At 38.9% G+C, this 25,155-nt stretch overlaps 1 protein-coding gene across 8 annotated transcripts in view; it reads left to right on the forward strand.

Moving 5' to 3' along the window:
• The first annotated feature begins 5,221 nt into the window (after positions 1–5,221).
• The window catches only part of LOC107795882 (rho GTPase-activating protein REN1-like), a 102,008-nt gene continuing 82,074 nt past the window's right edge, over positions 5,222–25,155 (forward strand). For 5 of the 8 annotated variants that reach the window (XM_075221664.1, XM_075221666.1, XM_075221665.1 and 2 more), the window contains exons 1-9: positions 5,222–5,410; positions 5,487–5,566; positions 5,671–5,742; positions 6,288–6,324; positions 8,306–8,382; positions 10,534–10,604; positions 10,711–10,789; positions 17,175–17,319; positions 18,374–18,493. In XM_075221664.1, coding sequence (XP_075077765.1) covers positions 5,537–5,566; positions 5,671–5,742; positions 6,288–6,324; positions 8,306–8,382; positions 10,534–10,604; positions 10,711–10,789; positions 17,175–17,319; positions 18,374–18,493 — 631 coding nt within the window. In that variant the 5' untranslated portion in view covers positions 5,222–5,410; positions 5,487–5,536. Of the gene's footprint in view, positions 5,411–5,486; positions 5,567–5,670; positions 5,743–6,287; positions 6,325–6,489; positions 6,628–8,305; positions 8,383–9,776; positions 9,898–10,533; positions 10,605–10,710; positions 10,790–17,174; positions 17,320–18,373; positions 18,494–25,155 lie in introns of those variants that run through there. The other 3 variants (XM_075221668.1, XM_075221667.1, XM_075221669.1) reach the window with 3 other exon arrangements.

Below are 25,155 nucleotides of genomic sequence, written 5' to 3' on the forward strand. Positions count from 1 at the left end.
AGAGGGCAGCCTAAGAAGTATTGGGGCGAGGTGATCAGGCAGGACATGGCGCAAATTCAGATTTCTGAGGACATGGACCTGGATATGGAGGTATGAAGGTCGAGCATTAGGGTTGTAGGTTAGGGGTAGTTGAGCATTTTTCTAGATAGTCTAGTAGAGTTTTGTCTACGTCTGTTACCGGTTGTTGTTCATCACACGATTTTTATTTTCAATATGTATTGTTTTTCAATTTTATTATTATTAATATACATATTGTCCTTCCACTTATTTATTGTCTCTTACGATGCTGATACTATTTGTCTAGTTTCTGTTATTGTTACTGCTCTTTTATCTCTGAGCCGAGGGCTAATGCACGAAAATAGCCTCTCTACCCACGGGGTAGGGGTAAGGTCTGCGTACACTCTACCCTCCCCAGACTCTACTAGTGGGATTACTATTGGGTTGATGTTGTTGTTGTAATTGCATGGTAATTAGCTGGATATGCTAAAACTGCAAAAATGGGTTTTATTTACATCACGTGAGTTGTCTGTGCAGCGTGTGGATACTGATCCAACCCCCTAGGGTCACACTCTCATGTTTCTCTCTTGATGATGTACACGTAGATATTGAGGTACACATACTCACATAGATGTTTCTTCTTGTGCTGTATGACCTGATTTCATTATTGTTCTATATTTGTTTAAATGATGAAACTGCACAGGTTATCGCTAGTATCATTTATAATTCATGCTTCTTTTACCTCACTGAGGTTAATTACGATACTTATTGAGTACATTGTGTCGGTTCTACTCATACTACACTCTGCACTTAATTATGCAGATCCAGGTGTGAGGACCAGTTATCAGCAATAGGCTTGCTTGTTGTACTGAGTTCGAGAGGCGAGGTAGAGCTACATCCTTGGTCATAGTTTTGACTTGTCTTTTCCTTACGTACTATTGTTACAGTTCAGAAAGTATTATTATTGTTCAGTTTCAGACTTGTATTCCGTTATATAGCTCATGACTCAGTATTTATCAGTTTCTGGGGGATTTACCTTGTATTGACAATACTTTATTAAATTGAGGTTTTAGACTAATGTTATTTCTGTAATTATTATTATTCTGGTTCTTTATCGTTATGTTCCGTCTTGCCTAGTTGGCTGATGTGTTAGGCGTCATCATGACGGGTTGGGATTTTGGGTCATGGCACTTGTAGACTAGGTTTTGGTTGTATGTAAAAGAATGGGTTATAATCTCCTTGGGTATAGTCATGAATGTGTATAAAATGTCAATCTTTTCCTTTGTTGAATAGTTGTGCATGTTTTAGATTTCCAATATCACTACTTAGAGGACTTGTTGGTCCAAACTTTAGAATTGAGGAAGGAGAAGAATGGACGTCGGTTCGCACGGGCTTTCGGACATCGTGTGTCGGTCGCACCTCCCAAGGATGGGGGTGTGACACCGAAATTTGACAAAACTTAAAAATTTCGATAAACCATTCGAATACGAGTCCAACCATACTAATTTCATCCAATTCCGACTCCGTATCGATGTTCAAAACTTAATTATTCACTTTAGAAAAGTTTAGACAAAACCCCCCAATTTCTCTTTCAGATTCACTAAGTAAATTCCAAAATCGAAGATGGAATCATGTAATATAATCAAATTTGAGTAAAAAATACTTACTCCAATCCATGTGGTGAATATCCCCTCAAAAATCACCCAAATTCGAGCTCCTCAACTCAAAATGTGATAAAATAACAAAAACCTTCAAAAAAGTGTATTTTATAACACTACCCAGGTAAACCATTCGCGATCGTGGGACCAGCTTCGCGACCACGAAGAACAAATTTCACTGCCCACAGAAATACTCTTCGCGTTCGCGGCAAATACCTTGCGAACGTGACGCACTATGATGCCAAACCTACACGAACGCGGCAATGACCTTGCGAACGCGATGTTAACTCCACCAGCCCCCAGTTCCTCAATGCGAATGTGGTACCGCTGTTGCGAACACGTAGAACAACCCGTTCAAACTTGGCGAACAAACTCCTCATATCGCGACCGCGATGACTAAACCACCAGTGACCCCAAAACACTCTTCACAATCGTGATACACCTACACGATCATGATGACCAACAGCCCATCACCAGAAATCAGAGAAACTAGCAATGCCAATATGGGGAAAATGATCCGAAATCACCCCGGAACTTACCCGAGCCTCTCGGGACCTCGTTCGAATATACCAACAAGTTCTATAACATAATACAAACTTACTAAAGGCCTAAAATTACCCATAACAATATTAAAACCACGAAGTGCACCTCAAATCAAGCTTAATGAACTATTTCAAATTTCCAAACTTATGCCGAACAGGTCTAAACAACTTAGAATCAGCTCAAATTTTTCACACAAGTTCTAAATGACATAATGAACATATTCTAACTCCCAGAACCAAAATCCAAACCCGATAATATCGAAGTCAACTCCCGGTCAAACCTATCAACTTTCCAAACCTTCAAGTTGTTAACTTTCGCCAAATAGAACCGGAGCCTTATAAAAATACCCAAATGCAAATCCGAGCAAACACCCAAGTCCAAAATCACCATCCGGACCTACCAGAACTATCAAAACTTCGATACAGGGTCAAATATACAAAAGTCAAATTTAGTCAACTCTTCAAACTTAAAGCTTCCTATTTAAGAATCATTCTTCCAAATCAATTCCAAACAACTCAAAAACCAAAACCAAACATGCACGCAAGTCATAATACACCATACAAAACTATTTATGACCTCACACCGCCGAACTAAATGCATATACTCGAAACGATCGGTTCGGTCATTGCACCTTTAAATGTCATAGTCATTAGAGTATAATTCACCATGAAACAACTTTTCTATGCTGACCAATTGCCCTGAGCATTATTCATAGTTCTTGAGCTATTTGAGAACCAACCTTAATGTAAAATTTGTACTTGCGGAGGAAATAATAACATCATCAACATAAGCAAGGAGAGTGATTTTCGGTCCTTATCTTGACATAGATAATTATTTATGTCTTGTTTACTGTGAAGTAGATTGAGCATTCTTGAGAGAACCTTTTCCCCCAAGATAAATAAGGAAGGGGATAATGGATCCCCTGTCTCACCGCCCTAGTAGAGTGAAAGAACCCCTACCTAGATCCATTGATCATGATGTAATACCACAAATTAACTATTGATCTTCATATCAAGTCTGTCCATTATTCTACAAACCCAAATCTCCTCAGTGTTACCAGCAAGAAGTTTCAATTCATTCTGTCATAAGCTTTGACATGTCGAGTTTAAGGACTACATTCCATCATCTTCTCTTCCTTTTAATCCCATGTATGATCTCTTGAGCTAACAAAATTTTTTCGTTATCAACCTTCCATGAACAAACCCCCTTTGATTTTAGAGATGAGCTTCGGAAGGATATGGGCTAATCTGGAGCTCATAATCATAGACATGATCTTACAAGAATAATTACTTAGACTGATTGGCCTGAACTCAGAAAAACACGAAGGACTCTTTTACCCTAGGAATTATAAGTAAACATGTGCTAGTGTAAAACTTAGAAAGTCTAGAGCTACTGAAGAATGACTGTACCATAATAGTTAGGTCAAAATTTATAATTTCCAAGTAGCTTTAAAAGAATGCCCCTCCATATCCATCTGATCCAGGAGCACTGCTGGGATCCATGTAAAAAAATAGCTCTTTTAATTTTCTCTTCATCATGGATTGTTGTTAGAACATCATTATCTGCTTGAGTTACAATCTGGTTAAGGCACTGTGTAGGTGTTGAAGATGAGAAACTCCTTCTGTAAAAAAAAGCTTCTCAAAGTAGTTAATTGCTTCCCCTGCTCCAAGTAATCCAATCTCCATTCTAATTCTTGATTATGTATATAGTTAGTTTTCTCCTTTTCACCTTTCACCTTGATAATGTCATGAATTTTTTTCCTGTTAGAATCTTCCTCTTCATGTCATTTACCAGAGAGATAGATATTTCATATGACAAAGGGATAGATAACCTGATCTTCTCACTATAAAATTTAATGATCACAATGTTTAGAGAATTTGTCACCAATCGCTGATTTTGATCAAGTGTTGATTTTCTTTTGTTGCAACATAAATATCTCTTCATATATCTTATGACTAATCTTAATTTTCATATCGCCAAATTAAATTAGTTTTGACTATGGAGATTTCATGGACGGTCTAAGTGATAAATTAAAAAGAAACTTGTATGAGAAGTGCTATGACTACAAAATAGAATTAAAGACATGACGCAAGTAGAGCCGCAAAATCAAGTTCTACTTTGTTAACTTAATTATTATCTTTTTATTGCTTTTCTATGTTACCTTTTATATAGTCCAACTTCTATAAATGATAGGGTAGACATTCCATTAAAGTGATGATCATCTTCAAAATACGGTTCATACATATTTGTATGTTATTAAATTAGAATAAGTAAAAAAATTATATATATCTTATAAAAATTTGATTGTTCATCTTCGTAAGTTCATATGATAAAGATCCACATTGATAATGCATAAAAGCTTATACTTAATTATTATTTCATGTATATATCATTATCTAAAGTTTTATTTAATAATATTAATATTATTTTACAAAATATATATATATATATATATATATATATATATATATATATATATATATATATATATATATATATATATTCCCTCTGTTCTAGTTTATGTGAACTTATTTCTTTTTTGACCCGATCCAAAAAGAATAACCCTTTTCTAAATTTGGAAATAATTTAGTTTAAACTTTCTACTATACCCTTAATGAGAAGCTTTTATAACCATACAAATACCATGGACCCTTTTTGACTTGTTTAGGATCACAAATTCTAAAAGTCTTTATTTTTTCTTAAACTTTGTGCCTAGTCAAACACGTTCACGTAAATTAAAATGAAGAGAGTAACTCAATAAACACGTGCGGAGAGACTAATTTTTGTTAAAATCTTTTTAAAACAGAAGCAAAATTAAAAAAGTAGCCCCAAGAAAGGGCAATTTCAAGAAATCAGTGGGAGAAGGATTGCCTCCAAAACAACGTGCATATTTTCAGACGGCAAAATAGGATGAGACATATACGGGTGACGTGTCAGCAAAACAATGAAAAGGAAAAGAAAAAGAAAAGGTCTCCCCGGGGATGCTCCGTTAAAGTTGGCGTTTGTCTTTCTCCAACTCCCTTACGCTAATGCCTTTCTTCTTTGCTTGACTTTCGGTTTTCCGTTACCAAAATGTCCTCCCAATGCGACGTCGTTGTCACTTCCACTTCCCCTCATTTACACACCAAAAAAATAAGGCCAAATTGAATATTTTAAATTCAAAGCAAGTCTCTTCGTATGTATTATTTCTCGTTCATCGCTGCAGAAAAAAAGTAATATCTTCATTTTGATATCACGTATTTACCATTTCGTTTATTATGGGCTTGAATGTGATTGTCCCCAATGCAGGATAATTTGTGTTGTTGATCGCGAATGCGAACCTTATTCACGCCGAGACCATGACTAATCAAAATGCTGACGCTTCCAAGGTAATAATCATTTTTTCAATATTCCATTACTTGAATTTTTATGGATATTATGATTCTTCTTTGATTTGGGTTAACTCTTGGCTTTCACATTTTTCTGTTTTCAGGTACAAGTGGGTAGCCAGCCACCTGCACCACCTTGGGCGAATGACCAAGCACAGTTGCATTCTGGGAATAAGGTAACTCTGTTTACAACTCTTAATACATTTCCACTCTTTGTGCTTAACGGTTCATATACTAGAGAAGACTCTATTTTCTTGTTCTGGATTTTCTCGATCAAAGTGATTATAAGCATAATTAGTCCTTGCTACTCGTTCAGTCGTTCTTTGCGGCAAAAAAGATACTTAGCTTTTATTCTAGTGTTTGCATAAAGCCTAGTACATTTGATGGTAGCTCCCTTGCACAACAAAAAATGTAATGAGAGCAATCAGTGCATCTTCTAAGTTATTGTTCTATCATTATGTCACGGGCATTACTTTTTATGAAAGAAAGAATTTCTTTTATAAGTCTGTATCAATTAACCATAGGGAGAATTGCTGCTTTTGTATCGGGCCTAAATAGCTTTTACTTCACTTTATAATGTTCTTATTACTAGTATTCAACCACTGGTAGTAGAATTATAGTTGATATACCTTGTATGGATGACAACAACTGGATTCGTTGGATTTTTTTTTTTTTTTTTTTGATGAAGTTAAATTTATTGAAATAAAAATTCTCTTGGCAGGTTTACAAGAGTGGCCCTCTATTTTTGTCATCAAAAGGTCAGTCTTCCATCTTCTATGCTGAATTTTGGCATAAACTTAGGAAATGGTCTTGATCTCTCCTCTCTTCTTCTTGCGTCTAGCTTTTCCTTATGATTTAAAAGTCATATTCTTCATTTGTCTCTTGCTCTCTGACGCTAAAATGTTAAATGTTGTCTATATAGTTAAAATCTAAAACATATTATGGGGTTTGTCTCTTGGCATCCAATTGAGTTGGAGTTAGAATGCAAGGTGAAAGGGTGCTGTTGAGGGTTGTGGATAGTGGATAATTCCTATGTTTCAGCTCTATATCTGAAAGCTTCCGTAAGTATTCATATTTTTGAGAGACTAACACACTTATATAGCATTTGAATACGCATATTTTTCTATAATTGGTTAATATGGGCACTTTTCAAAGAGACATCGTATCTCTGTTTCTATTATTAAAAAATTGTAAAAGGGCAAAATATACCCTAGTACTATCAGAAAAGGTTTAAATTTACCCATCGTTATACTTTGAGTCCAAATATATCCTGTCGTTATATTATTGGTTCAAATATACCCCTTTTCCGTTAAAGTTTGTCCAAAGTGGACATTCAATCATATGTGGCACTGACATTTGATGAGGTGGATGCCATATGGCTTGCCACCTTAGTGCCCCTAACTATTTTTTCCCTCCCTTCTATTTTTTTTCCACCACTAAAATTTTCTTTCCCTCCAGCACTATTGTCACCATTACCGCTACCATAAAAAATATTGTATTTCAAATTGTAGTCTTTTATATATGGATTATGGACGTTGAAGTGGCATGCCATGTGGCAATAGTGTCACGTAGGATTGGATGTCTAACTTGGACAAATTTAACAAAAGAGGGGCAGAAGAGGGGTATATTTGAACCAATAGTACTACTGGTATATTTAGACCCAAAATATAACGAAGGGTATATTTAAACCTTTTCTCATAGTACATGGGTATATTTGGCCCTTTGCCGTTAAACAAATTAAGAAAAAAAGATGGATTGAACCCAGTGCTGCAAACTAAATGGAGTCCGTAAAAATGGGGCAATAGATGAAGAAGGAAAATTTAGAGGGTTAATGATCTCTGTCTTAAATATATGGACTTCTGAATTTGCTTGCTTTACAGCCTTCACTTTGTTTTATTGCTTGTGAGGTGCACGATCTACTCTTGGCTGCACAAATAACACGGTCTTGCTACCTTTTTATTTGACACAACCTACTATGGTGACCCATAATAACGCTTTCAGTCAAGTTTCATCAACAAAAGGTGAAAATAAAAGAAAAAGGAACCATGATAAGTTCAGTTTCTGTTGTTCTTCCTTGAGAACCAAAAGAAAGCATCTTCCACAAGAAGGTCTTTGTATTTAAAGGCATACTTGAAGTCTACCCTCTTGTAGTAATAGTTTTGAGTGATATATTTGTTGACAACAAGAAATGGTAGTGCCATATATATCATTTATTTTGATATATATTATTTTGATTTATCTACAGATACGTTCAGCTGTATATCATTTAATGCAGATTCCTCTTTTACTTTTGAGGATGGCGTCTCAGTTCTTTTCTCATTAGCTAAAATATCATTGTTATTTTATTTTTCTGCATGCGGTCTTATTAAATATCTTTGGACTATAAAACCTTCGTTTTCATTGTTTTTATATTTCCACATTTCTTTTTTCTTTATTGACAAGCAAAGTATTTATATTTCATTAAGTTGTATTTCTAGATAGATAGCTGCTTTTGTGTTTCCTGTCTTATGCTTTCTTTTGTTCTATATGATTTAAAGTCTTGTATCACATTGTTTCAAGGGAGTACTTTGTAATGTTTATGCTTAAAATATGTGTCACGAGGTTCATGTGAATGTATATTTGATAATTAGGTTTATGTGAACATTGACAAATGTTTTATATTTTTATTAGAAAGCAAGAAAAGTAAGAGAGATTTTTCATTATCATAAAATTAGATGTTTCTGATTTCTTTTGCAATAGGAATTGGTTGGACATCATGGAAGAAGAGGTGGTTCACTCTAACAGAAAACTCGTTGGTCTTTTATAGAAGTGATCCAGTGAGTTTCCTCTCTTACAACTGTACCATGATTGCTTGTTACCACTATGCTCCAGACTCTGTTGGTTACTAGCTTACTTTGCACGTATAAGGCATTACCCATTTGTAATCCACACCATAATTGTTCTAGTAAGTTTTCTGGATCACTTCTTTTATACCAATTCATTGTGGGAAGGAATCTGAATTTGAACTCTTTATATGTATATATTACATGGGTTAATAGTTAGAAAATTATTAGTATGGGGTTGTTTCCCTGTATGAAGCTATATAGAAGGTTCATAAAGACAAAATATTCCAAAAAAAATAAAAAAGAAAAACTAAAAAGGAAAAAAGAAAAGTAGCAAAGTGAATTGGACGGCTAGGTTTGTAATTCTTTAGGCACCAGAACAACTACAAATAATCTGATTAAACCTGAATATCGAGTTTTGCTTACTCTGTGTGGTTTGCAGGCTATTACATAGGGGGAGGTTTACCCAGTGCGCACCAAGTGTAGCGGCTGCGGGTTTCCCTCTTATCAAAAAAATATCGAGTTTTGCCAATTTGAAGTTCTTCCTTTTTCTGTCTCCTATATGCACAACTGGCCCACCAGAAGCAAATTGGTTATTGTCTGTCAAAGATTTACCTTCTACATGTCCCATATACTCCTATACTCCTAGTTGTTCAGGAAATATTCAAACAGATGGCAGTTATTAACTTGTTATCATATAAGCCAAAAAAAAAAATGCAATCTTTGTTGTCTTTTAAAAGATTCTTACACTAGTGTATTATGCCATTTTGGTTCTGATGTTCTTACTTACATTTTTTGTTTGAAAAACTTGCTCTGTCATAATCACGACATATTGCTATTGAGTGCACAGAAATGCAACCTTTCTTTACTTCTGCATCGAGATTTCCCCAATTTAGTTGATTCCTACTACCAAATTATGAGAAAGTTCAGGCAGTGCCAGCCCTCTATTTGGTCAACATTACCATTTGACTTCTGTTGCTGATGGCTAATATGTTATGATGCAATCGATGAGTAAAAACTTTTTGGTGCTTAGAGTGAGAACCATGATTCTTGTACTAGTGATGTTGCCATGGCCTGAAAGCATCTTCTATCTCCACTGGTGGTATCTATCTTAGCTAAAACTTTGTGTTAATTATACAATCGTTACTCTTTATATCTTCTATCTGAGAATGAGGTCTTGACCTGCTCTAATATCCATGTTGTTTTTAGCGAGTTAATTTGGTCAAAGATTGGAAAAATATATGATCTAGAAGTTTAACACATAATCTGCCACACTTGATAATGAAATCTGTATGCCTGCTAAGAAGATTGAACAAGCAGCCTCTATATGAACTAGTGAAGTTTGTATCTCATTTTAAAGAGTATATGGTTACGGTGCAATAGCTTTTCCCTTCTTTTTTTGTTACATCATTTTTTCTTTAATGTGGGATCTGACAAGTGTGTTCTTTTCAACCTATGTCAAAGGTAGGTAAGCCGGTTTCTATTACTATATTTTAAGGATGCTGCCAGGTAGAAGAAATTCCTTCTCCCGAGTCTTCTTCTTTTTAATTTGTCATGTAATTTATATGGGTCTTCCAAGCTTCAGAGTAATCCAGCTAACCTACTATTGTACTGTTTACCTAAGAGCTGATTCCCCATTGAATGTTTATTGATCACCTTTCCTCTTCTTGAGAAGATATCACAGTCCAAGGGCTTAATGTGAATAATCGAGTAGTTAAATGGTTTCAGAAATGCCTCACTTGCAATTTAATTATGTAAAATCCTCCGAAATTTTCTAGGTTCATTTAAAGAACAAAAAGTTAAAATTGAGCTTATAAATGCTTTGCCTCATATAGTTTCTTGACATGGGGTTAAACTAATATAGAAATCTACAGTTGATTTGCCTCATTCAGGCCTAAAGTTTGCCATTTACTCATGAAAATCCCCATTGGCTACACAAAATCACAGAGACCAGATTCTTGATACATTTGTATTACTCTGTTCAATTTCTTGCTTCGACTTTGTAGTAGTATCAGTTGTTCCACAAATCCTATTTGTTAGTGTTCATCTTACGCACCAAAATGCAATATCTTCACTGGTGAAAAATTTGTTGATTTATTAGAAATTATTCTGTGTTACTTCATCTCTTTGGCTGATTCTTTTCAGAATGCTGCTCCGCAAAAGGGAGGCGAAGTGAATTTAACCCTTGGAGGTATTGATCTCAACAGTTCAGGCAGGTTGGCTTATTATTTCTTGCTATGATTCATATAGTTACTAGTGTGGCTTTCTTTTGTCAAGTAACACCAGAGTGGTAAATGGTGCTATTTTTCCTCTGATTTTCAGCGTTGTTGTCAAAGAAGATAAAAAGCTGTTGACTATGCTCTTTCCTGATGGCCGTGATGGACGATCTGTCACACTTAAGGTGCCAATATTTTTGGTTGCTTCTTTTTAGCTTTATTAATGTTTTCATATTCCTGTTAAACTTTGATATTCGTTCTTTCATGCTGATTATACATGCAAATAGAATTTGCTCTATTTGCATTGATTTGCGGTCTAGGAAGGGAAAGGAAAGACAGAAAACATGCGCTTACGCACTTGCCATTCATGTGTGCTTTCGGTCCAGATTTGCGGTGGTACTTCCCATTCTCGTTCTTGACTTTTAGCTGCATTACTATTTAGGGTGTTAAATTTAGTCCACAAAAGTGGGCAAGCCTAAGGAGGGGTAGAGGTGGATCGAGGAAGAATTGGGGAGAGGTGAGGTCCAGCTCACCGAGGACATGACCCTAGATAGGAGAGAATAGAGGTCGAGGATTAGTGTAGAAGGTTAGTAGGTAGTCGAGCGATTTCTCTCTTTTCTGTGGGAGATCATGGTTCTAGTTTAGAGCACTTAATCTGGTCCCTCTTCTCTTTATCAATATTTTTGTTATTATTCTATTATTATATTATTATATTATTCTCCAAATTTATTACTATTATTGTTTCTTTTACTTTGGTTATCTTTACTATTTTGCTGTCAATACTTTTTTACCCATATATTTTTTTAACCTGTTCCAAAAATATTTTTCTTGAGCCGAGAGTCTAATGAAAACAGCCTCTCTACCTCTCACAAGTTAGGGGTAAGGTTTGCATACACCCTACTATATGAGGTGAAATTGGTTAGCGACAGTTGGATGAATGACAAGGTGACACGTGTAACTGGAGACCGGTAATATGTGAGTTATCTAATAGTTGACATCGGATACAAACATGAGTTCGGTACTGTGTAAATTTCGAAGGCATGGGAACCAATAACAAAGATTTGAAAGGAAGATATCGGTTGAGAAAGACAGCATTCAATGAGCAGCCGTTACAAAGAATCTCTGTATTAATAGCCAACTGTTATGCAGCCATCAATGGCGGTTTTATTCTCATTCAAGAGGAGCTTGATTTGGGGATCTTGTCTCCCTAAATAAAGCTATAAATCGGAGAATTAGTATCCATTGTAAGGCACGAAAAATCATCTATACTCAAAGACTGTAACTTGCTATCATTTTATAAAAATACATGCTTTCTTTTGTTCCTAACATTGTTCTTATTATCGTTTCCGAAGAGGTTCGTCATACAACCAGGCTTGTATTTCCTTTAAGTGGTTTTGTAATCTTATTTTTGTTCTTACTTATTTCATATTTCTGGATCAAATTAATTCACGTGTCTATAAACCACGTTACAAATTCAACTGTATCGTTTTACGGGTAAACAGTTTGGCGCCATGACCCTTTTGAGCGTTTCTTCCATTTTGGCTCTCTTCTCCTTGGTGGCATTAGACTCTTCGGTTTTCAAGCGTAAGTCTGCTTCCTAGTTGTTGATTTGCTCCATAAAAGCAGACTCACGCTCGGCCGCAGCAGTGATAGCGTCATGCAGTTCAACCCACTTGGCCTTTGCCTCCTTATGATCTTCTTGTAATTGAGAGGCTTCTTTGTTGTGGGCCATTCTATGTTGATCGGATTGCTCTAATCGAGCTTCGAGCTCGCCTATTTAAGCAACTTTTGCTTCTAACACCGGGAGGAGCTCGGCAAGTTGATTCAGTTCGGCCAAAAATTGATTTCGTTCCGTAGTTAGTTCCTCTTTATCCAAAATCAACTTTTGCAGGCTCTCGGAAGCAATGAGGTTACTCTAAAGAGGTTAAAGCTAAGGTTATTAAGGCAAAGTCTAACAAATAAAAAGGGAAGAGAAGAAGGTTAGATTGATACCTGAGCCGAATAGTGCATGCTGTTGTTTATGAGACACTCAGCAGAAAGAGAGTCCTTTTTCTCCGATCTTTTTCTGTGGCTAACGACTTCAGGTAGTTGGCAACCTCCACCGGCTTGGAAAGTATGTGGTACTCATTCGAAACTGTGAGAATGATACTCCGTTTTCCATTTGTTTTGAGTGTGTCGGGTAAGTGTTCCCCAAATTTTCATGGTCAGATGACTGTGGGGAAAGAACGTCTTCTACCTGTTCGGATGGGGCCGGTGGAGAGGTGGCAGCTGGTGTAGAAGGTGTTGCCGTAGCAACTGGCTCAGAAGTTGAAGGAGGAGGTACCTCAGGGGTAGAGCCCCTCTAAACGGAAACGTCAACAAGAGCCCGAAAGCGAGACTCAGCATTTTCAACGATTTCCATACCCGTGAAGAGTCCTTGAACTTCTTCCGGGAGTGGCATTTGAAGCTCTCTCGGCTGAGCATCCGGTTGAGCTGATGAAGATCTTTTTCTTCTTTGAAGAGGAGCCGCTTCATCATCGGTTCCTTCATCATCAAGGACCACTGTGACTGGTCCGGTTGGTACTTCTATCAAAAGGTGATCCTGCCCAATCAGCATCTGTGTACCCAACAATCTGCTCGTGGCCTCGATCCTCGAATAGTAATCCTTTGCCTGGAGCTGACTTTATATACCGAAGAATGCGAACAACTTCATCCCAGTGACTATCATAGGGAGAATCCATAAACTGACTTACAACACTCACCGGAAAAGAAATGTCAGGTCTAGTCACTGTGAGGTAATTCAATTTGCCAACCAACCTCCTATATCTCGTAGGGTCTCTAAGTGGCTCCTCTTGTCCAGGCAGAAGCTTAGCATTCGGATCCATAGGAGAGTCAATAGGTCTGCAACCCATCATTCCAGTCTCCTCAAGAATGTCTAAGGCATACTTACGCTGTGAAATAACAATACCTGAGCTAGACTGAGCGACCTCAATACCTAGAAAATACTATAATTTACCCAGATCCTTAGTCTGGAAGTGCTGAAAGGGATGTTGCTTCAGATTAGTAATACCATCCTGATCATTACCAGTAATAACAATATCATCAACATAAACTACTAGATAAATACACAGATTAGGAGCAGAATGTCGATAAAACACAGAGTGATCAGCCTCACTACGAGTCATGCCGAACTCCTGAATAATTGTGCTGAACTTACCAAACCAAGCTCGAGGGGACTGTTTCAAACCATATAGTGACTTGCGCAATCTGCACACACAACCATTAAACTCCCCCTGAGCAACAAAACCAGGTGGTTGCTCCATATAAACTTCTTCCTCAAGATCACCGTGGAGAAAAGCATTCTTAATGTCTAACTGATAAAGAGGCCAATGACGTACAACAGCCATGGACAAAAAGAGACGAACAGATGCTACTTTAGCCACGGGAGAGAAAGTATCACTATAATCAAGCCCAAAAATCTGAGTATATCCTTTTGCAACAAGACGAGCCTTAAGCCGATCAACCTGGCCATCCGGGCCGACTTTGACTGCATAAACCCAACGACAACCAACAGTAGACTTACCTGCAGGAAGAGGAACAAGCTCCCAAGTGTCACTCGCATGTAAAGCAGACATCTCGTCAATCATAGCATGTCGCCATCCTGGATGAGATAGTGCCTCATCTGTAGACTTAGGGATAGAAACAATGGACAAAGAAGATATAAAGGCATAATGAGGTGACGACAGACGATGATAACTTAAACCGACATAGTGGGGATTAGGATTAAGTGTGGATCGTACACCTTTGCGGAGTGCAATTGGTTGACTAAGAGGAGACAAGTCCGCAGTAGGTGCAGAATCTGATGCGGGGCGTGAATCACCTGGGCCTGATGCTGGATGTGGATGACGATGATAAGTCAAGAGTGGTGGAGTTGCAGAAGGTTGAACTGGATTATGTGGAGGAACTGGAGCTATAGGTGGTGGAGCTACAACCGGAGCTGTAGGTGGTACAACCGGAGCTATAGGTGGTGGAGCTACAACTGGAGCTATAGGTGGTGGAGTTACAACTGGAACTGTAGGTGGTGGAGCTGGAGTGACTGAATCTCCAAAAGATAAAACTTGTAATACCTCGGAGGTCACTGTTCACGCTGGAAAAATATAAAAGTGGTCGGAATTTGATTTGAATTAGATGGGTAGGCTCGGAATTTTGAGGAGAGCACACTGTCCTGAAGAAGCTTCGCGAAAAAATGGCCGGAAAGTGGCCGGAACCTAGTTCCTGTACATCTAAGTCTAATGAAGTATCTAGTTCCTGTACATCTAAACTTTTACACTGAAAAGCCAAATGCCAGTGTTTGATATTTGAGTTTATCCACTGATTCAGCCTTGTCTTTGAAACACCTTGTTTCTCTCACTTCAAAACAATCAAAAATTTGCGCTGCTATATGTTCTTGCATCTTTTAGGTGTTTCTTATCCATCATGCCTGTCGCACTAATAGAGCCTCCACAGATTTAGGCATCACTCAATGTAACCATAAAGCTTCAGAAATGGGCTGCATAGTTGCCTTGCTACTGTGCAATGCAACAACAGACAGTCTGTATCTTCAAATCCCATCTCACCTTTATAATAACACCCATGACACCTAAAAAACCTCTTTTGCCGATTTGCTTGTTCAGACAAGCTTCATATGCCGCAATCTAGCAATAGCCATTTGCCTTTTGTGATACACTACTTCTCCACAAATCTTAATCGGGGAGATGCTTGATGAAGATAATACCTTATAACCTGATTTAACTCTAAACTTGCCATACTTCTGATGCTTCCATCTCAGAGCATCTGCCCTTTCTGATAAGATGTTAGCTCCTTCCAGTTTATCAATCTCAATTTCTCAATCCTTATAATTCCTCCTGCAATTTACCTCGCAGCCGTGGACTGATTTGCATTTGCAATAGTAGCATCCATATTCCTGGCAAAGCTAAAACTATGCTACAAAATTTCATCCGCTAGAGGACTATGAGCAATCCAAGCATCCTGCCCAAACTTTATGCTCCTGCCATCACTACAGGAAATCAGTGTTTGAATTCTTCCCAAAACATCCTCACATGTCTCCACAATCCAACACCAGGTGACCAAACTACATGTTTGATACACCAAGGGCCATCAGTGCAATGTTTTGCTTGTTCCAAATGATCATTAATGGACTCTTGGAAGTATCTCCATAACAACTTATATAATATACTTTTGTTGTCTAGTCTCAGAAGTTTATCCCCAAGCCTGCCTTATTCTTCGATAATGTGACATTACTCCATTTTACCAGATGAAAGCACCTCGTCTCTTTCTTTCCTTTCCATAAGAATTCTCTTTCTGTGTTATCCAGCCTTCTCTCTAAGCTCTACGTTTTTCGTTAACCAAAATAAAGACATCACATATGCAGGCAAACTAGTAGTACGCATTACACAGTTGATAATTGTGATCTTCCTTCCTAGTGACAAATAATGCCTCTTCAAGTTTGACATTTTCTTCTTAAACTTCTCCACAACTCTCTGCCAAACACTTCAGCTTTATATCTAGCCCCTAGAGGTAGGCCAATGTATGTGGCCGGTAAGGTCCCGGCTTGTGCACCCTAGAATATCTACTAAGGCTTGTATATAATGCACATAGTTAAATGGGAGGAACAGCTCTTATCCACTTTGAATTGAAGTCCAGATATAGCCTTCAAAAACAAGAAGGATAGTCCCTAGATATCTCAATTGATTTACTCCTGCATCACAAAACATAGGGGGTGTTATAGGATTATTGCTTCTTTTTCGAACCGAGAATCCTCCATCCAGTTATCTTCCATTATCACCAACTAGAGGAGAAAAGGTGATAATGGATCACCCTGCCTCAAACCCCTATATGCTGGTGGAAGCATAAAGAATCTTGCACTAGCGCTACATGGTTAGTTCAAAGTATCGATACAGTTTCATTTTTCTTTTGCTATTTGTGTACTCATATATTCTTAGAACTACAACTAACTTTGAAATTTCTTCAGCGGTATACAGTATACTTGAGAATTGAAACATCCCTCCAATTGGCTAACCCTAAACAATTAATTAGTAGTTCCAAAAATCTGAGTATTTCACAAGGTTCTGCTGCAATAGACGATGATACAACAACAACAACAACAACAACAACAAACCAAGTATAATCCCACAAGTGGGGTCTGGGGAGGGTAGTGTGTACGCAGACGTTACCCCTACCTTGAGGATAAAGAGGTTGTTTCCAATAGACCTTACCCCTACCTTGATGATACTGCCTCAAAAAGTGCCATTTGCACCAATAGTACATTGTGAAAACTGTAGGCTAATGGTCTATGTTTATTTTCATGTTTAGTCAGTCACGTCCTTGCGCCCTTGGTTTTATGGTGGAAATTATTTTTTGTTACCATGACAGCAATGAATTCATGACAGTAAAATTTCTTTTGCCATTTCTAACAGGGTTTTCTCAACTTTTATCATTTCATCATAATTAGTACTATCACTGCTCTAGGTATGTGCTTCTAGAAATATATGAAGCTTGCTTGATTAAGTTCTAAGAGTTTCCCTGCCACAGGCTGAAACACTAGAGGATTTGCTTGAGTGGAAAGCAGCACTTGAGGAGGCTTTGGCAAGTGCACCAAGTGCTGATCCTGTAACTACCCAAATTGGAGTATCTAGGAATGATCAGGGCAATGCAGTTGACCATTCATCAGAGCAGTGTAAGCTTCTCATTCATATGGTTTTAAATGATGTGAACCTTTGACGTATATCTGTCAGTTATAAGAACAAATTGTGGGGAAAATCTGCCTATTATATAGCCTTACTTACATTTGATTTACAAGACAATTCTTTTGCGAGAAAACAAGAATTTCATTCTGCTTGTGCTTTTTGATTTTTAAGCTATAACATTCATCATTTTGTCTAAATGTGTCTGTGTGTTTGGTTGTGAATCTCTATTTCATCTGCATTATTAAAATCGGTGAAGGTAGTTCGGTCACATTTAGGGGATGCCAAACTCTTTGAAGGGGATGTCATTAAATCTCAGCATCACAATGTCTAACTATAATCTACTCGTCCACAGTGCAACTGTACAAACACTTCATTTAGATTTTGCTGCTCATCTGGTCTGAAATGATTATCACATATCAACAGAGTTATTTCAAGGGCTTATGCTCGATGAGGTTTTCTGAATGTGGCAACTGCATTGAATTAACCTGCATGGCTTTAAGGGTTAAAAGATAATCATTCGGTTACCCATTCGAGTTGCCAAATAAATATTGCTGAGATTATCTATTAACCCTTAAAGCTGAGATCTTTTAACTTACATGGGAATGTATTTATTATTTTGTGTTGGGATACAACGTGGAGTATAAGAACTCATAAACTAGCAATGCCTAGAAAACAATATCTAAGATGAAAACAATTCCCTTAAAGTTAAAAAGCAAGCATTTCAAAGTAGGCGTGTGCTTTAGCAACTAAAAAGAAACATCTTTTTCGATAAAAATAGAAGTCATCAACAGTATTATGTAGTAAGAAATCGTAATAATTTTGAACTAAAATTCTTTTTTGTAAAGCTAAACTAGCTCATGTATACCAATTAGTAATGCTATTTCTTAAAATTTGGTAACACATTTCCTGTATAACAATCTTTTTTTGTTATGCACCACATGACAATCCTTTCATAACTTGTCCGCGAACCAAACGGTCCGTAAAGGTGTTTTAATGATTTTTCTCATGGATCTAACTTTTAATTTCATGGTTTTGATTCTGTAGCAAATGATAGAGAGCCTGTGAAGTCTTTGGTCCTTGGTCAGCCAGTTTTACTTGCTTTGGAAGATATTGATGGAACCCCATCATTCTTGGAGAAGGCCCTTAGGTTCATAGAAGAGCATGGTGAGCTTCGCCTCCTACAATATCAAATTAATACGAAATTGTTGATGTCTGGATGTATTAGTTCTTCTAGATTCTGAGCTTCACAATCCTGAAATATTTCTTTCTCCTCTTAAAGGTAAGTGCAGCGTATTCCCTATCAGTGTTGTCAAAAGCAAAAAGCTCTAAAAGCGCTCCATGTCGATTGGGGCTTTAAGCCCAAAGCGCAATTAAAGTGCGGGCTTGAGTAAAAAAAGACAGCAACTAAGGAAAAAAATTAAAAATTCATATGTCATTTACGTTAAAAGAAACAAATTCATTCCTAATATTTTCTTTAACAACTACTCCCTCCGCTCCGGTGTTCGTTTTTGGTCCGTTCCAAAAAAATGACCTCTCTCTAAATTTGAAAATAATTTAACTTACACTTCTAGTTCTACCCTTAATGAAAAGCTTTTATAGCCACACAAATACTTTGGCATGTTTAACACCACAAGTTTTAAAAGAATTATAGCCACACAAATATTATGGCTTGTTTAGGACCACAAGTTTTAAAAGTCTTCATTTCTTTCTTAAACTCCGTGCCTAGTCAAACATGTTCACATAAATTAGAACGGCGGGAGTAATAAACTTATTTGCCGATAATATTTGTTGTTTAGTACCACTCGATTCAAGATGGAGCCCATTGGCAATGAGGCGCACACCTTAGTGCTTTGCATGTATTAGAGTGCAGCTTAAGTGAGGGGAAGCACCCTCCCTAAGCTTTTCTGAGCTTCAGGGCTTAAGCGCACCTTAAATGAGCCTTTGACAACACTATTCCCTATTAATATCTTCTGTTCTGTTGAGGTCTTGCTCTAAGAATGGATTAACAATATACAAGAAGAGCTCATCACTTACGAGTCTTAGCGTAACCAATTATTTCCTACTCTTAATATGGTAAAGCAAATATTTTACTACTAATATAGAGAATATGTAGAATATTCTACTACTAATTACAGCGTATATGCAGAACATTTTATGGAATCTTAAAAACAATTCTATAACGAATCTGGTCAATATTATTGTATACGGTCGAAACCGGTTTCGACCTTCGTATGATTAGTCAAGATTGAGACATAATAGATCGAAGGTCATCTTCATAATATTGGGTACGAGATCTGAAGCCAGGTAACCGAGCTCAAATTTTTGGGACCGATCAAATACCAAACTCGAAGTCATTACCGAGCTCGAATCCAAATCGAGCTATGATGCGAAGCGGCGTTATCGAGCTTGAGAACCAGAGACCGTCCAAAACCGAGCCCAAGTCAATACCGTGCCCCGAGTCAATATCGGGCTCTAAATCTGGAAACCCACCAATACCAAGTCCGATCGAGGTCGAGCCAAGGGACAAGAGCTGTTACAGCCGTACTAAGGAGAGAGAATCTCGGCGGGAATTAGGGAAAAGCTATTCTATCACAGACTCTCCACTATGTATTTTTAATTATATCCAAAGTAGGATACCTCCATTATAAGAGGCATAGCTACTATTTCTGTAAAGGGGGACATCAAGGCATTGATACACTCTCATATTATTGATATTCACAGAGAAAAAAGATAGTGATATTTAGATTATCCTCTTGTGAGCTATATACATTGATTCATCTTGCTTGTTCATAAAAGAATTTTCTATTTCAATTTGGTTGGTATTTCATTCTTCATACAGTCAATATATTTCTACTTACTTTCCGATTTGCACCAATTTATACCACGTATCCTTAGAACTACGTATAAATTCAACTCTATCCGTTTTTCAGATAAACAGTTTGGCGCCCACCGTGGGGTTAAGGATAACAATGGTTGTTTGGTACGAATCTCTACAAAACACACCATTTTACACTTGCTCCTGTTGTCCTTTAAGATGAGAACAACAACTTAACCCCTGGGGGTGAAAGGCCACTTATCGATCCCGTTGGAGCTCGGGTCGAAGAGCCAATAGACGTCAATTCGCATGCGGCCATCGAGGCGAACCAACGTTCCGACCCTAAAAATAGCATTCATGGTGGAACTCGGTCCGCAGCTCGAAATACCCAAAACGCTGAGGAAAACGGAATCAGTTTGCGTATGATCTTCGAGATATTGCTAGCTCAACAAGTAGTAATAGCCCAGTTGCAGAGCCAAACCCAGGCACCAACCAGACTCGAGCCCAGTCCACCCCAAGAAGTCACCCATAAAACGGGGCCAGCTATAGTAAGGTCAAATGAGCAAGAATCGGGGACTAATCCCGAAATTGTTAAGATGCTCGAAGAATTGACAAAACGAATAGAGTCAGGAGAGAGGAGGATCGAGGCAAACGACAAAAAAGTAGAGACATATAACTCCAGGGTTGATCAGATCCCGGGGGCACCACCGATATTGAAGGGCTTAGATTCCAAAAAATTCATACAAAAGCCTTTCCCCCCGAGCGCGGCTCCTAAACCGATCCCAAAGAAGTTTCGCATGCCCGAGATTCCTAAATATAACGAAACGACCGACCCCAACGAACATGTCACCTCTTACACATGTGCTATCAAAGGGAACAATCTAGAGGACGATGAGATCGAATCTGTATTATTGAAAAAATTCGGTGAAACCCTGTCAAAAGGAGCCATGATATGGTATCATAATTTACCGTCTAACTCTATCGACTCTTTTGCTATGCTTGTAGATTTTTTCGTAAAAGCATATGCTGGGGCCATAAAGGTCGAGACAAGGAAGTCGGACCTATTCAAGGTAAGACAAAAGGATAACGAGATGCTAAGAGAATTCGTATCTCGTTTCCAAATGGAATGAATGGATCTACCACTAGTCACAGACGATTGGGCTGTTCAAGCTTTCACTCAAGGTCTAAACGAACGAAGCTCGATGGCTTCACAGCGGCTGAAGCATAACTTGATCGAGTACCCAGCTATTACTTGGGCCGATGTGCACAATTAGTATCAATCCAAAATAAGAGTCAAAGACGACCAGTTGGGTTATGGGTCCGATATTAAAAGGGATATCGACCGAGAACCAAGGGCAAATAAGGATCGGTATCGACCGCATAACGGAGATCGTAGGGGTAGCGAACCTTCACGCAACCCCGGACGAGGTGAAAAGAGAAATGATCGAGGCCAAGGGTCTCGGGGGCTGATGAACAGGAGTGGGTTCGACAGGCATACCGGACCCAGGGAAACACCTCTGTTATCGGAGTACAACTTCAGCATCGATGCATCCGCTATCGTATCGGCTATCGGACGCATCAAAAACACTAAATGGCCTCGACCTATGCAGACCAATCCTGCCCAGAGGAATCCCAATCAAATGTGCGAATATCATGGCACTTATGGCCACAGAACGGAAGATTGCAGGCAACTAAGAGAGGAGGTAGCCCGGTTATTCAATAAAGGGCATCTTCGAGAATTTTTAAGTGACAGGGCCAAAAACCATTTCAAAAACAGGGATTTCATTAGACAAAACGAACAAGAAGAGCCACAACACATCATCCACATGATCATGGGTGGGATCGATACCCCCCAGGGGCCGGTGCTTAAACGTACTAAGATGTCGATTGTAAGAGAAAAGCAGTCCCGGACTCAGGATTACACCCCTGAAGAAACCTTGTCCTTTAATACGAAGACGCGGAAGGAATCATGCAACCACATAACGATGCAGTGGTAATATCCGTACTTATGAATAAAACTCAAGTTAAACGTGTGTTAATCGATCCAGGTAATTCGGCCAACATCATTCGATCGAGGGTCGAAGAGCAACTCGGTCTACAAGACCAGGTTGTGCCCGCAACCGTGGTACTAAACGGATTCAATATGGCATGTGAAACTACTAGAGGCGAAATAGTCCTGCCAGTTAACGTGGCCGGAACCATCCAAGAAACGAAGTTCCACGTAATCGAAGGCGATATGAGGTACAACGCCCTGTTCGGAAGGCCGTGGATCCACAATATGAGGGCTGTACCCTCGACCCTCCACCAGGTTTTGAAGTTCCCAACATCGGAGGGAATCAAAACGGTCTACGGGGAGCAACCGGCCGCAAAAGAAATATTTGTCGTCGATGAAGTGACTCCGATATCATCGTTATCATCAGCAAAAGGATCGGATTCGAAGGAGGAACAAAATACCAAATAGCAATCACAAACGTCAGCTTCGACCCAGTTAGAGAATTAGAAGACTGATGAAGATGGTGAGCATAGGATCCCTCGATCTTTCGTGGTTCCCGATGATTTCGACGCCACCCAATCAACAATCGAAGAACTAGAGCAAGTCATACTAATCGAATATCTGCCCGAACGAAAGGTATACCTAGGCACGGGGTTAGATCCCGAGCTCAGGAGAAAGCTTATTCAATTTCTTATAGCTAACATAGATTGTTTCGCTTGGTCCCATCTTGACATGACAGGGATCCCACCGGGAATCACCACTCAGAAGCTAAGCTTGGACCCAAAATTCCACTCGGTAAAACAAAAAAGAAGGCCCCAGTCCGAGGTCAAACACGCCTTCGTCAAAGACGAGGTAACTAAACTTCTTAAAATAGGATCCATTCGGGAAGTAAAGTACCCCGAATGGCTAGCAAATGTGGTGGTAATGTGTATAGATTATAAGGACCTGAATAAAGCATGCCCTAAGGACTCTTTTTCTTTGCCTAATATCGATCGTTTGATCGATGCCACTGCCGGCCAGGAGACTCAGTTTTCTCGATGCCTATTCCGGGTACAGCCAAATACAGATGAACCCGGAGGATCAGGAAAAGACCTCGTTTATCACTAAGTACGGGATTTACTGTTATAATGTAATGCCATTTGGCCTAAAAAATGCTGGTGCAACTTATCAACGCCTAGTAAACAGAATGTTCGAAAAGCAAATAGGAAAATCAATGGAAATTTAGATTGATGACATGTTAGTTAAATCCCTGCGAGCAGAGGACCATTTAAAGCATTTGCAGGAAACTTTCGACATACTAAGGGAGTACAATATGAAGCTCAATCCCGAAAAATGTGTTTTCGGGGTTGGCTTGGGAAAGTTTCTCGGTTTCATGGTGTCTAATCGAGAAATCGAGATCAACCCCGATAAAACAAAAGCGATCGAGGACATCACAGTGATAGATAATGTAAAGGCCGTGCAAAGGCTAACGGGACAGATAGCCGCCCTGGGATGATTCATTTCGAGATACTCGGATAGGAACCACCGATATTTCTCTCTGCTTAAAAAGAAAAGCAATTTTGCATGGACTCCGGAATGTCAGCAGGCTTTGGAAGAGCTAAAACGGTACCTATCGAGCCCTCCGTTGCTTCATACCCCGAAGGTAAACGAACAACTTTACCTGTATCTAGGTGTCTCGGATGTAGCGGTAAGTGGAGTTCTAATTCGAGAAGAACGAGGTACGCAATTCCCTATTTATTATGTCAGTCGAACTCTAGGCGAGGTCGAAACTAGATATCCACACTTAGAAAAATTAGCGCTTACTTTAATAAGTGCCTTTAGGAAATTAAAACCATATTTCCAGTGCCATCCAATACATGTTGTAACAACTTATCCTCTACGAAAAATTTTACACAAACCTGAGCTTTCAGGTCGATTGGCCAAATGGGCCATAGAGATCGGTGGGTACGACATCGACTATCGACCTCGAACCGTTATCAAATCTCAAATATTAGCAGACTTCGTGGCTGATTTTATGTTGGCCTTCGTACCTGAGATCGAAAAGGAATTACTGATAAAATCGGGTACCTCTTCGGGAATCTGGACCCTCTTTACGGATGGTGCCTCGAATGCAAAGGGGTCCGGACTGGGGCCCACAGGTAATATAGTTAGACAATCTATTAAAACTATAAAATTGACTAACAATGAGGCCGAGTATGAGGTCGTGATTGCAGGTCTCGAACTAGCTAGAAGTTTGGGAGCCGAGGTCGTGGAGGCTAAATGTGATTCCCTCCTCGTGGTAAATCAAGTCAACGGGACTTTTGAAGTCCGGGAAGATCGAATGCAGAGGTACTTGGATAAATTGCAAATGACTCTGCATCGATTCAAGGAATGGGCTTTGCAACATGTACTTAGAGAGCAGAACAGTGAGGCCGACGCTCTTGCAAACTTAGGGTCGTCGGTCGAGGATGACGAACTCAACTCGGGGACTGTCGTACAACTCATGAAATCGGTAATCGAAGAAGGTCATGTCGAGATAAACTCCACAAGTCTAATCTGGGATTGGAGAAACAAATATATAGAGTACTTCAAGAACGGGAAACTTCCATCGGATCCTAAAGAATCGAGAACTCTACGCACAAAAGCTGCACGATTCACCTTATCCAATGATGGAACGCTGTTTAGAAGAACGTTCGATGGTCCACTGGCAATATGTTTGGGACCGGGAGATACCGACTACATCCTATGTGAGATTCACGAGGGCACTTGTGGGAATCATTCCAGTGCCGATTCATTAGTCCAGAAAATAATCAGAGCAGGATATTATTGGACCAATATGGGCAAAGATGCAAGGGAGTTCGTTCGAAAATGCGACAAATGTCAAAGACACGCGCCCATGATTCATCAACCCGGGGAACTTCTCCACTCGGTCCTATCTCCTTAGCCTTTCATGAAATGGGGAATGGACATCGTCGGCCCCCTCCCATCGGTCCCAGGTAAGGCTCATTTTATTTTGTTTATGACTGATTATTTCTCTAA

Source organism: Nicotiana tabacum, chromosome 9 (genome assembly GCF_000715075.1).
Source record: "Nicotiana tabacum cultivar K326 chromosome 9, ASM71507v2, whole genome shotgun sequence".
Classification (NCBI taxonomy): Eukaryota; Viridiplantae; Streptophyta; class Magnoliopsida; order Solanales; family Solanaceae; genus Nicotiana; species Nicotiana tabacum.